At 37.6% G+C, this 14,750-nt stretch overlaps 1 protein-coding gene across 3 annotated transcripts in view; it reads right to left on the reverse strand.

The window, feature by feature from the left end:
- Window positions 1-5,682: 5,682 nt before the first annotated feature.
- Window positions 5,683-14,750, reverse strand: part of LOC117303761 (synaptotagmin-6-like) — a 29,226-nt gene continuing 20,158 nt past the window's right edge. For all 3 annotated transcript variants that reach the window (XM_033788095.1, XM_033788097.1, XM_033788096.1), the window contains exons 3-7: window positions 13,415-13,556; window positions 11,538-11,711; window positions 10,841-11,177; window positions 10,036-10,162; window positions 5,683-8,370 (exon numbers count right to left, since the gene is read on the reverse strand). In XM_033788095.1, coding sequence (XP_033643986.1) covers window positions 8,060-8,370; window positions 10,036-10,162; window positions 10,841-11,177; window positions 11,538-11,711; window positions 13,415-13,556 — 1,091 coding nt within the window. In that variant the 3' untranslated portion in view covers window positions 5,683-8,059. The remainder of the gene's footprint in view (window positions 8,371-10,035; window positions 10,163-10,840; window positions 11,178-11,537; window positions 11,712-13,414; window positions 13,557-14,750) is intronic.

Raw genomic sequence — 14,750 nt, forward strand, 5'->3', positions numbered from 1 at the left:
TTTTCAATTGTGGATAACTTGTCTGGTTTGGCTTCCCAAAATTGCTTTTACAAAACTTATCCGAGGGGTGTTAAATTAATATTTACAAAACATAACTATTTGGATGTCTCGATTATTATTATTGGCTAAAGATGAGTCACATATAGTCTATCCAATATTCGTATTGTCTTTGTATATCACATCATAAATCATATCATATCAAACTACCGACATACCACATCGATGTTCAGAAAATAATGTAACTATATGGAACAGTGTGAACTTTCTAGATGTGACAATAACCAAGTCTCCTAATGGCCTTGTCACAGATGTTTACAGTAAACCCACCGACACCCACCAGTACCTTCTCTCCAATAGCTGTCACCCTAGTCACTGTAAGAAGGCAATTGCTTACAGTCAGGCCTTACGTATCAGGCGTATCTGTTCCACAGATACCCTGTACAAGAGGCGCTCATCAGAGCTAAGGAAACACCTTGTATCTAGGGGACACAGCGAACGTAGGGTCCAACTTGCTATCAACAGGGCTCTCAACGTACCTCGTCATACTCTGTTGACTAACACGGGAGCTAAAAAACCTCCTACCAATAGAGTTGCTTTGGTCACCACCTTCCACCCCAAACTACCCAAACTTCCCTCAATTCTCAATAATAACATGCCTATACTTCACTCCTCCAGCAGGTTACACTCAGCAATCACTGAGGTTCCCATGGTTGCATTCCGCCGCCCTAAGAACCTTGGTGACATACTAGTCAGGGCCAAACTTCCCCCAGGTACAGTCCAAACACAACCCCCGACAGATATACTGGGCTGTCACAAATGTACCCGTTCCAAATGCAAAACGTGTCTGCACATTAAGCCCTCACTTAAGGTGAAGAGTCATACCACTGGCTCTTCATACAACATCAAGACCGACTCTGAATGCAGCACGTCTAATGTAGTCTATGTCATATCATGTAAGAGATGTGGGCTACAATATGTGGGAGAGACTAAGACCAAACTTAGTCTTCGCTTTGCGAATCATGTCTCTTCCATAAAGACTAAGAAACCGTACCCAGTCTCTATCCACTTCAACAGCCCCAATCATAGTGTCATTGATGTTGAACTTCTGGTGATTGAAGCTTGCAATGGTGATGACACACACCGCAAGAATAGAGAATCACACTGGATTCACCAACTCAAGACAGTAAAACCCTTTGGACTTAACATAAACACTGGTGTTAAATAACTTCTCATTACCCTCCACTTCACTTCTGCCTAAGAACTCATATGTTGTATATATTCTGTACATAAAGTATAAATTAACCTAGTTTAAAGTTGTTTTTATAAATTCATCACTGTAACTATCTGATGTAAGTAACCCCCCCCCTTTTTTTTTTTTTTTTTTTTTTTCCACAGGTCCCTCATACCTATTTTTAAAATCATCATACCTTTGATCTTGCTATTCTTATTAATTGACCATTGTTAGTTGCATCATGATGCAACTTGCTCTCTAATCCTACCCTTTCATGTCTCCCTCCATTGTTGTCGAACAATACATTTACCACTTTTATGGTCCAGTAACCCTTCCTTTCATTCTAAACATCCTTTGTCCTCGCCACTTCACTCCTATTGGTTCATAGCCCCCAATATTGTTTCTGAAATAGGAACTTTGATTGGCTGTTATTTTCCCGCTTCTTTCTGGATCCTTTCCTTAATCCCTTTCCCCCTCTCTTTTTCTATAAATGGATATGTATTTGTTTGTACTTGTCTTATGCCTCTGAAGAAGGTCCGGATTGGATCGAAAGCTAAGGCCATCTACCCTATTCATTATATATGGAACAGGTTTGATATTGCACTGAAGCGTTATATCATTGGGGACATCGGTTGCCATGGGTTACGAATATTTATGTTTATTTTTGTATCTAGCCATGACTAAAAAAATAAATGAAACTTAGAAGAACATACAAAGTACCTGGATTACACTCAGCCACATCGCTACATCACAATAAACCAAGGGTCTTATTAAGCATGTATGTCTATTCCCCACAGCTCGTACGTGCTTTCCAACCTTTGAAAATGTTGCTAATATCACGTATCGTATGTGCTTTAGCTCAATTTGCTCTCTCGATGCCATGGGCCGCCACATACTGTCACTTTGGCACTGGTTTCATGACAACTTCAATCTTTCATACGTTCAATTACTTTGAGAAACAAAAAAATTGCTTCATTTCACCATACCCATAAAACAACCGACTAACCTGCCGGAACATGTGGTGTTTCATGGGTGATATAAAAGCAGTTGATGAACAAAATTCGTGTTTTGTAAACCAAACCAGGTAGCACTTAATATCCACTTAGTTAGGGTCGACATTTATGGGTGAGTTCGGCATTCATAGCAGAACAATTATTCGCATCACGTAATTTACAGATTTCCCTATAAACAAAATGCTTGATACGGAGGAAAAAAGGGAGGGCGCTATACCGAAAGAGCAGTGGATACAAAATGTCGCCCGATGGATACTGACTCTCAGAATGAAAACAATTATTGTTTCTTTAAATTCGATATGAAGTTACTTCATAACAGATAAATTACAACCCTATTATACACTCACGGTATAAACTTGTTTTAATTAAAACAAAGTATGTTTTGGTTTGGAAGAAACACTTGGATGTTCTTTTTGTTACAGCAATTTACTGAAGTTTGGGAGAGCACTTTTGATTGCAACAGGCATTCAATTTCAAATTGGTCTGCTGAAAACAAACTTTTTTCAAGTAAGGCTTACGTGAGTGCAAGATCATCAGATAATACTGTAGTAATTAGCCCCCAAACAATGCTCCGATATTATATATCTGATTTACCAAGGACAGATTAAATCATTGTGAACCGACATGATTATGGTCACTCAGTCATTTGTTAATGACACCAGTCGTTAATTTATCATCGAAAGGTCTTCATGTAAACAGTGTTAGTGCATTATAGAAAACCTAAAGTAGTGACATGAAGGGTGTAACATCTTCTGACTGTCGACCAATATTGCAATTAAGACCCATCTCGAAGGATGTGACGTACACCAAGGGAAGTCAATACAACATGAATATTCAGTTTTGTGTGAATGTTCTTCCACACAGTTGAGTTCCGGAGGGGAATGGGATTTATCAAGTGACGGTAATGGGCACTTGTCACATATTGATGTGTGTTACAGATATTATAAGCTTTAACTAGCTCCTTGCGGTAACCTAGTTTTTAGAAACATTTCGGCCAGTCAATTAATTTAAAGCTTATTTCATGTATGGCAAATAACTTGAATATTTTAGACATTGCCATTCTAACCACATCGGTTAACTTTAAGTGGAATCATTTCATACATTTTAATGAAGACAATAAATAATAGCACCTCTGACAGCATTGGTTTGTTTATAGAATTATATTTGTATTCACATAAAGACGAATACAGCATGATGGAAGTAATATTTCTCTGTCCATATTATAATAATTATGTATGACATAAAAGTATTGAATGTGCGATCTTTTTAGTATTATACATACCCAGGTTTGAAGATTGCATCAACAAAAAAATGTTGCTCCACACATTTATATTGTTTTATTCACATCCTTAATTGTTACCTGTTTAATAATTTTATTTGTTTTCCTACACGCAGCTTTCTTTACTAATACTCATAAATAAAGATTGCACAATCGTTAAGATTCAAATAGACATAACTTTACAAAAGGCCTCCATAGTTTACAATGCCTGTAGATAGAAGAGAAGTTTACTAATTTATTCAGCGTATAATATTTGCAAGAAAATGTTAAAAATATGTCGGTTTAGTGTTTGATTTAAAGGTCACAATTTTAAACCTTAACCTTTTACATTTATATATTCATAATTCATTGAAGCAAACGGTGAGGCTTCAATTGCTTCATCAAAACACAAAACTTTTACGATATTTACATTAATTGTTAAAATAAGATTGAAATAACAGTTTCGAGCTGCTTGTGGTTGATAAATACCGCCCTCGTTTGATTAGATTGGTTTAGTATTGTTAAGCTTTAGCTAACGGCCGTTCTCATTTTCAGAAACAAACACTAGCATTGTTGCTAGAGGCAAGCACCCATATCATTGTTGGTGTTGTACTGTATTACTAGAAATGGGTCAGGTCTTTATAGTTAACACGTTCAACATGAATCAGTTTTTTATATTCGATGTAAATAAGTTTAATTCGTCAGGGGAAATTTAACTACAATATGTGCTGTACCTTTTATTCTCCTTAAAATAGTCAGGTCGACTGTGTTTCAATCCGAATTGTTTGTTTCCCTATTCCAAACGAAAAGGATTCACGTTCCTAGGAGGTCAAAACCAATAATTGTTTAGTAATTTGTTCTCAAAAAATGTAGCACTTTGGGCAAACTATTTTGTACGCGAAGTTTTCCACCATGACCGAACCATTATACAAATTATGTGTAAATCTGTTAAACATTATTAAATCATACCGCCGCTGTGTGCACACTCATAAAAGTTTTGTTATAATAATTTAAAAATTCAAAATGATCATACTTTCATTCCATTCTCTACCGTATACTCATTTTCAATATAGATAAACATAGCCTCATGCATGACGTCATTTGAAGTAGGGCGCCCTCACTTACGGCTCAAAAGGGGTTTGCTTATGGGTCATTGGTCATTGGCCATTCCTGTACGTCGCGCGTTCATTTGTGTGCGCTTACATTGTATTGGTTTACCTTTAAGATGGCGGCTGGATGACGTCATTGCACGAAGTCTATTCTACATTCATCGATCTCAGCGGGCTCAAGAACACGACGCGTAAATCCACTTCTCAATCTTCACATCTTTTACTACTCACTCATTCGAGCACAATCTCCTAATTCTTGCATTCGTTTGATTTATTATCTCCATTGCTACCGTACTACAGACGCAACGTGGCAGTTCTTGTGAAGTCCAAAAGGAATGAAAAGCGGCTTATTTTGGAACCGAAGTACCCCTTCTCAATGAACAAAAAAACATCATCAGAAAAAATTCTCATCTATCATAAATAAACTTTGGGCCAACTTTAAGCGCCACACATAACATCGAAGTACTCTCCTTAAAGAAGAAGAGGTCAGCAAAAAAAAAAATTTTCATCCGAAGCACTTTTAAAAAAGTTGTTTGTTTGTTGTGTATTTTTGGTTGGTTTGGAGGGTTTTGGCATGGCCATGGATTTGGGCTTAAGTCATGACGGTTTATTTGTTGTGTATTTTTGGTTGGTTTGGTGGGTTTTGGCATGGCCTAGGATTTGGGCTTAAGTCATGACGGTTTATTTGTTGTGTATTTTTTGTTGGTTTGGTGGGTTTTGGCATGGCCATGGATTTGGGTTTAAGTCATGACGGTTTATTTGTTGTGTATTTTTGGTTGGTTTGGTGGGTTTTGACATGGCCATGGATTTGGGCTTAAGTCATGACGGTTTATTTGTTGTATATTTTTGGTTGGTTTGGTGGGTTTTGGCATGGCCATGGATTTGGGCTTAAGTCATGACGGTTTATTTGTTGTGTATTTTTGAATGGTTTGGTGGGTTTTGGCATGGCCATGGATTTGGGCTTAAGTCATGACGGTTTATTTGTTGTGTATTTTTTGTTGGTTTGGTGGGTTTTGGCATGGCCATGGATTTGGGCTTAAGTTATGACGGTTTATTTGTTGTGTATTTTTGGTTGGTTTGGTGGGTTTTGGCATGGCCATGGATTTGGGCTTAAGTCATGACGGTTTATTTGTTGTGTATTTTTGGTTGGTTTGGTGGGTTTTGGCATGGCCTAGGATTTGGGCTTAAGTCATGACGGTTTATTTTTTGTGTATTTTTGGTTGGTTTGGTGGGTTTTGGCATGGCCATGGATTTGGGCTTAAGTCATGACGGTTTATTTGTTGTGTATTTTTGGTTGGTTTGGTGGGTTTTGGCATGGCCATGGATTTGGGCTTAAGTCATGACGGTTTATTTTTTATTTAAAAACAAATAATTAAATTGACACCTTATCCAACTATGGATTTAGAGAATGAATTCCAACGAGTTCAAAACGGGGAGTTGTATAAAACCACTGCATGCCCCCTAATACTTAAACGTAGCTGTACACACTTCACAGACCTAACACACGACTTCACTATTAGATCAATACAGCCTGACTTACCATTGAATCAACGCTCTCTCAAGTTGGAACATTCATGCAACACCGAACCACATCTTAGCTACAGTACATGCACTGGCATAAGCAGCCGTTCTTTCTGCAACCACCATTGTATGTACACATCCATGCTTTCAAACCGAGGCTGGGGTAAACATAGTCAGGTCCCTCGTAAGTGGAATTATTATTTCCTACAAAATTCAGCAGAGCAGGAAGCAGGAGACCTTACAATGTATATTGAAATAAACTAAAATTCAGTAAAACCATGACACTGTCAAACAGTCCAGCATTCCTTGAACGCAAGAGACATAACACAGTAAACGAGTTACGTCAGACATTGACGTACAATTATTCTCCTTTAAATAGGTCTGCCTTATAATTTGGGTGGCGTTTATAATCTTGTCAATGAACCCATTGAATTTGAATGACTTCAAGGCAATTCTATTCTTTGTGAATCTGTTCTAACAGTTAAGATCCCAACGGAATTTGGTGGCGCCAGTCAAACCCTTTTCAGCTCAGCTCATTTCAACTTCCACACCTCAGTAAGCACGTGCTTCGCATTCCATCATCCGCTCTACTTCCTTTTCTTTTATACACTCGCAACTCACTCCGAGAATACATGGTACAAATCTCTCGCGTGCTAGAAAATAGTGGGGAATTCATTTCAATTGCACATTGGTAAATGAAACAAAATGCAATGTACGCAATTTTGAACCCGAACATTTCCTAAAGCTTATTTTGACCTCACTGGAGAGAGCGCCCTAACACCCTAGCTAAAAATGGATACTCATGTGCCTCGCTCAAACAGAGGTGTGCTTCCAATGTTTCGTCTCCACTTAGCTCTATGATGGGGCGTTAACTTATAAAGGTGTTTGAATTAGCACCGATGTCATCGATTATGACTACATCACTTTCACACATGACACAACACTCAATGCACAACCCTTTCTTGCACTGCCTCTCCATAGAACCAAAACATTCTCACAGGCCTTCTTACAGTGTTCATAAATTGATGCATGGAAATGCTGATAACAAAATGCTGATAACAAAATGCTGATATTGGGAGGAGGATTAAGTAAAGACAGTCGCATGTCATAGTCAATGATGCTTACTGTTTTCAATAAGAAGCCTGTATCAATTTAAATTACAGTAAAGGCATTGGTATTAACGTCTTCGGTTAACATTAAAGCAGCCAAATGTGAATTGCCACAAATGTTGGTAGTATGTACAGATAATATGGATCGCTAATTGTAGCAACTGTTACAATGGCATTACCATTTGTAGGCATTACCATTTGTATCATCAAGTTTTGTTTTTAAGGATGGTGTTTTCCTCTTTTCAGTTTATCATATCTTGGAACCAACACAACACTTATTTTGCTTATTTAAAATACTTTTATTTTTATTTTTTTGTTATCACTTTTAACAATTACGACTTTGTATTCATTATCCAGTGAAGCACCCACCTTAAACGACAAAGCACTCGCAATATTACACTGCTTTATAGTGGTCAGACTCATTGCCTCTTTGGGGCGTCTTGAGTATTTTTTAAATCGTTATTTCTGGGGGACGTTTTGAACTTTTTGATCGTATACAACGATAGGATCTGACTTTACAACAAATGTCTTCAAAGATAACAGCTGGACGCCACACTTCCAACATGATAGTACTGTAAGCTTGTATAGCGCCCTCTGTTGGAAATATTCCATTTTAGAAAAAGGCTAGAGCCTATTTCGAAGGTACGGTTCGGGTTCCATTAATGTTTAGTCAATTGGCTTAATATTTCAACATGCCCGAAGTGCCTCGAGCACCAAAGCTCAACAGTTCTCAAAACTTCATAAGAACGAAGCAGGGGTAAATTAAAATGAATATGTCTATTTTACACTCTACATAATAATAAACATACGAAGCTTTTTTACAAGTACAAAGCATGCCATTGTTTAGACGCCTCACGTGTGCTTAGCATCTTCCCCCAGTGACTTAGACTCCGACCCTGTGTATAAGTATACGGACCAAGAATTAACTGCCCGATTACAGAATCTTTCTTGAAGTTGTGACCTTTCTGCATAACCTGAATGAGCAGAAATGAATCTTCCATGAAGGACATTGGTAAGACGTAACTCAGAGACTCCGTGAACACAGGGTCGATGGTACCCCGCGAAGATGGTGTCCGACGACTCTTGACTTTTTCACTTGTGCACATGAGGCACACTTTGACGTAAGTTTCTGAGGAAGAAAGAACAAAGCAAAGTTCAAATCAAACCGTGTGATTATATTCACAGAGAGTTTAGTAAGTAAATATTACCTGTTCTTTTTCAGCCAGTCATGGTACCTAACACGATTCATTCTTCAGACATTAATTTAGGCTGCATGTCGCCGTTGAGAAATCTCGTCTTCTCAGTTGCCATTAACTTATTACTATTTTCGATTAATCTTTTGAATTTGTCACAGCAACGATATAACAATTAAATGACAGGATGATTGTATAAAATCTGATATAACAAAACAATACGAAGACACCGAGAGATTGGACGCAAAATCTCCTTCTAAACCCTTCGTTCCGCTGAGCAGAAAGTTACCCCCATACTAAAACAACAAACTAATGAGTCCAATATTTCGTGACGATTCAGCTTTAGTATTCCACAGTGCAAACTCCTGAACCTTTTATATCAGGGTTATTTTCTTTTCAAGCTTCGTGTATTCCAACACCGGGTTTCAAATTTCAATCACAGTCACAATTAGACATAAAGCACATTCGTCAGAAATCATTTAATAATGTCTAATGCAGTCGTGGAATCGTTGCAATCGGTATAGAAAAAAATGAAGTGGTGCCTATCGACCCATGACGATTCAGAGTTAAATGTCAAGAGTGTAACAGGAAACTCTCTCCATACATTGTGTTTACGGTGGATATACATTTTAATTCAGATCTGTATAAATTCAGTGTTCATAGTTTTCTCTTGATTCAAGTCACTATGAACTTATTTATTAAGAAGATCAACTTTCTTGCGAATGACGATAAGAGTTCATGCAGCACCCACTTGCATTGTCTATTGACTCGGAAAAAACAGGCTGGATTCATGTCCTATCTCACGTTTTCTAACCCTTTTTGGTTGATTAAAACAACATTTTTGAAAATATGGATTTCCCACCTCCCAGTGACATAAATCTTTTGAAAGAATCTACAAACTAATTACTAACTAATACTTGAAGAAAACACAGAAGTGGTGGTACCGTACTTCTGGCTGATAAGCCTTCGCTGTGGCAAACAGAATATCTTACTGTGAACTAAGTATATCAAATTTAAGAATGTCAAACCACTTCAGACAACATGATGTCAGAAAGAGCTTCCTCATGTCTGCAAGTTCAACGGAAAGTGTTTTACACGGCGACCACCTTGAAGAGGTGTTAGTGTCGTGTTACTTTCGTTTTAGTTTGGTGTTATAATCATATGGCATATTGGCCCAGCTGATGATCATTTTAATAATGATAGCATTGAGTGTCTTGTGATGGTCAGAGTGTAATCATTCTAAATAACCCCCATGGTTCAGTTGTCACCTCACTATTTAGGTTTCGATTGCCATTATTTAGCATTTACTTCAATACCCAGACCACATCAATCTCTTTAGCTTGGTACATCTAACATGAAGTTCTGAATAGTTACTGTTATTGGAGATGTGCAGAGCTGATAGATTGGTAACTTGTTATAGCCGAGTCATTGTAATAAAATGGAAGGACAACTACAATACATACAATGATTGAAAGGAGATGTTTAGTAATGATAACAAAACTTATTTTGATTACAATATAAATCGCATTTTAATAGTGCTTTAATGCTTAGCTCCCCTGAATGTAAAATAATCTGGAGCCTTTATAAGATATGTATCTTACCTAGATTGTCTTGACTAGTTCCTTTCTCTGGTACGAGACCTCTCGCTCTTACGATGAAACAAGAAAGTCTGTCCTGAGATGGGAGATATGCTAGCGATAGATACAGGCGACCTAAATCTCCAACCATCTAAAACGACAAAAATAGAAATTAAAGTGCACTGATATTTAATTTCAACAGAATTGGAAAGGTCCGGATTCTGGTTTCATTCTGATGATAATTATTGAAGCTGGTCGAAACGTCGATGATGTGTCAACGCAGACCGTCCTTACCAGATCAACTTAAATCAAGATGAACCCCGCAAATTTAGGATATTTCGCAGATGCCTCTTGAATGCTAGATATTTAGTCAAACGCGGCAATAACCGAGTCATTTCGAGATTGAGATATCGAATTTCTGGAAACTACTCCCCCACAGTGAACCCATTTACCCTGATGCACTTTTGAGACTTCCAGAGGTAGAGAGTAATAAAATACTGGGTTTCTACGTGCGTGATACATTGTAGGAAACTGTGCCAAAGACATTTACGACAGAGTGAACATGATTTGACGTGCTTCGCTAGGTGTAGACAGAATTATTCCCAATGAACTTTTAAATTACAATCCAGCAAAATGTGATGCTGGTAACTGATGTTCGAAACATCCCTAGCATTTGTGTTTTGTCAAAGGGTAAGTATTAATTACATTGTGTCGTAGGCGCCGTTCTCAAAACCCTTAATGATACTTGACTTGAAAGATCGGCAAATTGAATTTTAATTAACATGTTGAATTTATAATGCCCTCAACGGCATATAAAGGGCAGACTCACCTCTGCTTTCTTTTGAAGTTTCTTCTTAATTTCTTTCTGTTTTCCATCCATATCACAATCGGTTAAGGGTATAATGGTATGTGCAATAGCGCAAATCTTACTACAGTTCTCAGAATCGAAAACAGACAATCTCAAAGCTTGCAAGGAAAAGTCCTTGGAGGGGTCGACAGGGAATTCCATAGTATCATCAAATATGGGGTTGAGGGTATCCTTTATGATTTTGGATTTGAGGTTGAGCTTCTCATCGGGAAGGAGGCAGCCATGGACGACAGCATCAACGCCTTCTCGTTGACCTTTGGCCGGAAGGTCAGTAACATTGTAGAGGTGAACTGTGACCCTAAAAAAATAATGAAAAAAAATACGATCAATGTTTTCGAAAAACTATAGTTATCCTTTCATTTGCATAAATATTTCAAGCTCCCCTGCCTTCCGATATAATGACAAACCTGTTTGTATATCATTTTCAAATGTTCCTGACATTTATTGGTTTTAAATCTCTAGAAGTTTTTACGAAATAAAGATTACAATAATATACACATTTCGGGTCAAGGCATCTTTTTAACTCTCATCATAGATGTGCCAGAACCAACACAAATCCCTGATATCAAAATAAATACCAAATTTGGAAAAACACTTTCCGTTACCACAAAAACTAACTAAGTTAAAAGTCACATTCTCCTACACAGCAGTGAATTACCTTTGTCTGTGTTGCTCATACTTGATAGCAATTGAGATTGTACCATAAGCTTCTTCAGCAACTTCTTCATCCTTCTTATTCTTCTTGCCGCTACTTATAAGAAGTGGTTTACTTTTACCCGTATCCTCAGTCACATAAAGCTCAGGTTGAATTTGACCGAGCTCACAGGAGTATCTGAAAACAGATTAAATTATTCAAATGTTCAAATTTACATAGATCTGTCGCAAATACATTAGTTACATCCATTTTGAACTGCATTTGGTCAGTTTTATTATTTTAATTAACAGCTTAATATGTAGTCTGAAAATTGCTGTCAAAGCAGGGTTTTATAAAGGCAATTCCATTTTATTTTCCTCTTTTCCACTCCAAATTGTGAAAAAAACATCATCAGGTTTTACACATGAATCGGTCAGAAATACATAAGTAGAGATTCATCTTGACTTAAAGGGAAGGAGATGGTTTGTTGGTTCTTTCTTGTTGTCTGCTTAATTAGGAATAAGAAAAAGAATGCACTTTTCCCTGTGTGCATAAGTTATGATTTGGTCTGGAAGCAAACAACAAAATACTTGTCCTTTTTCAACATCGATTGGCAGTCAACTTCAGGGAATAGATTGCATATGAGCGGATTTAAGTTCTGCAGTAATGTGTTTGTTCAATATTTAAATGTACATCCCCTGATATCCATCAGATATGTATCATAATATTTGTTATGATTTTTAAAGAAGGTTTAGAAGAGCCAAGGGAGGGAGAAAGATGAAGGCAATATTTTTCAGTAATGATGGCCAACTCCCAAAACACTTTTAGTTTCACAACGTATAATGTGCCTATTTATGCGCAATGGCTTAACGTAAGCAGAGCTTCCCAATTAGAAATGTGCGCAAGGGCTTAACGTAAGCAGAGCTTCCCAATTAGAAATGTGCGCAAGGGCTTAACGTAAGCAGAGCTTCCCAATTAGAAATGTTACGAAGCTGCAGGTTTCATAGAAAGCTTCTTCCTGCGTCCTATTTTAAGATAATGTACATATTTTTAATAATATTTGAAAGCAATCTTATTGCTTAACCTTTAAGAAAAAGACTATGTTCGAACCACTAACTTGTCATTCATTTATTAATAAAAATAAAAAAACTGTTGTTACAATTTACTCTCTTTGACTCAAGATGAATTACACGACATGGCTGCTATAACCAACGGCTTACTTCTCACGTTGAAAATAGATTTTCATTATATAGACGTGTCTGAATCCAGTCAGTTTGGCTACGGCTAAGGTTTAATGGCTATAGCGAATCAATGGCTGTAACCAGAACGAGGAAAGATGTGTCCAAACCACTGCGTAAGCCGGCAATTCAGACACGGCTTTTCATGTCAAACTCGTTTGATCTCAGTTTGGGGACACTGAATTGTGAACCTCGTTTGATCTCAGTTTGGGAAACTACGTTTTGTACTACACTGAATTGTGAACCTCGTTTGATCTCAGTTTGGGGACACTGAATTGTGAACCTCGTTTGATCTCAGTTTGGGAAGTTACGTTTTGTACTACACTGAATTGTGAAATGTTTGATCTCAGTTTGGGAAACTACGTTTTGTACTACACTAAATTGTGAAACTCGTTTGATCTCAGTTTGGGAAACTACGTTTTGTACTACACTGAATTGTGAAATGTTTGATCTCAGTTTGGGAAACTACGTTTTGTACTACACTGAATTGTGAAATGTTTGATTTGTGGTTACACAGTGAGAGTCTGTTTTGAGTAGTGTTGATTCTGAAAAGAACTAGTGATTGACAACTGAACATTTCGATCAGTATGCTCTGATCGTCATCGTCTTCATGAGAACAGGTTAGTTGTTAGAAACAGTGCTAAGCACCATGATGTGTTTTACCGGACTGACTCTAGACTTCTTTTCCGGATTCGTTCAGGCGTTGGGGGCGCTGATAGTGTGTTCCTACGAATGTCTTCGCTTGATTTAGACACTTCCTCAGCAGATGATGGACTATCTTCTTCGCTATAATAGGGGTCTGTGCCTGGAAAAAATGGAACAAAAATCGGTTTAGTTTTAGTAGGCCTTCAGTGTACCTCCATGTATTCCCTTGGCATAATGTCTTTAAAACACTTAAAGCAGAAATCGTGGTAGGCAGATAATAATCAGCGTACCAATTGAAACGATCTCAAGATCACTAAGGGTCCAACACGTGGACAGTTCACACACACAAAGTGGGTGCATTAATGACATCCATTTCTAGACCAACATTTGCTGAACTGTGCGTCTTGTGGACAAACTTGAACCACACATTATTTTCCCCTTTTGTTACAAATCTTCGGTTTGAAAGACAGACAAAGCTCGATGTCGCAGACATTGTGTGGACAATACCTTGTTGCTCTGTAAGGAAAAATCTATTATTCAAAGGTAATTTCTGTAAACAACACTGTGTGGACATATGAAAGTCCACATAGTCTTTCTAGTCCTTTACATCTCATTTGTTCTCAGGTCCAAACTTCGTATGAGTTTGAAACAATTCAAATTTTCAAACCTCAGGTTAGAATGGTGTAAATTGCCATTGTATTCAATACCATTCAAAAGCAATGTCAATATCCAACATCTGAGGACATCATTTTGAGATTGAAAAGAGAGTTTATTCAGGCCTTTCTAACTTCTTATTTAGACCGCTTTTACTAATCTACTCCCGCTGGACTGCATTAAAGTGATAATGTCAACACCTAAAATTACTCAGCAGTATTCAATGACGTCATCAGCTTACAATGACATCATCAGCAAAGAGTATAAACCAACTTGAAGTATACGCAGTCTGATTCTCCCGGTTTGGCTAATCCACTCCTGTTTTTCATTAATGTACAAAAAGGATTCCTCGTTGAAACGAGACCGCCCCCATCTGGGTCAATTAGAGGGTTTTTTTCATTACAAGTCCATCACATTCCACTTTTTCGTCTTCCCTCAATTCAATAAAGACACCGACCAATTTGCAACCAATTCTTACAAAATGCTTCAATAAATAAAACGTTTCTTCTCTCAACTGTCAGTATTACTCTTCATGAAATTACATTTCGGTCTGAAGTAGTGCAGTTTGGGTCCATGTACTTTCATATCAAGTTGTCTAGTCTGCATGTTGCAGTTTAGAGAACCGTCCCTTTAATATGCCATGAAGCATTGTGCACTGCAGATTAAACGTGTTTCTCAAAATTAGGACTGCCTGAGTGGA

This window comes from Asterias rubens, chromosome 20, assembly GCF_902459465.1.
Source record: "Asterias rubens chromosome 20, eAstRub1.3, whole genome shotgun sequence".
Lineage (NCBI taxonomy): Eukaryota > Metazoa > Echinodermata > Asteroidea > Forcipulatida > Asteriidae > Asterias > Asterias rubens.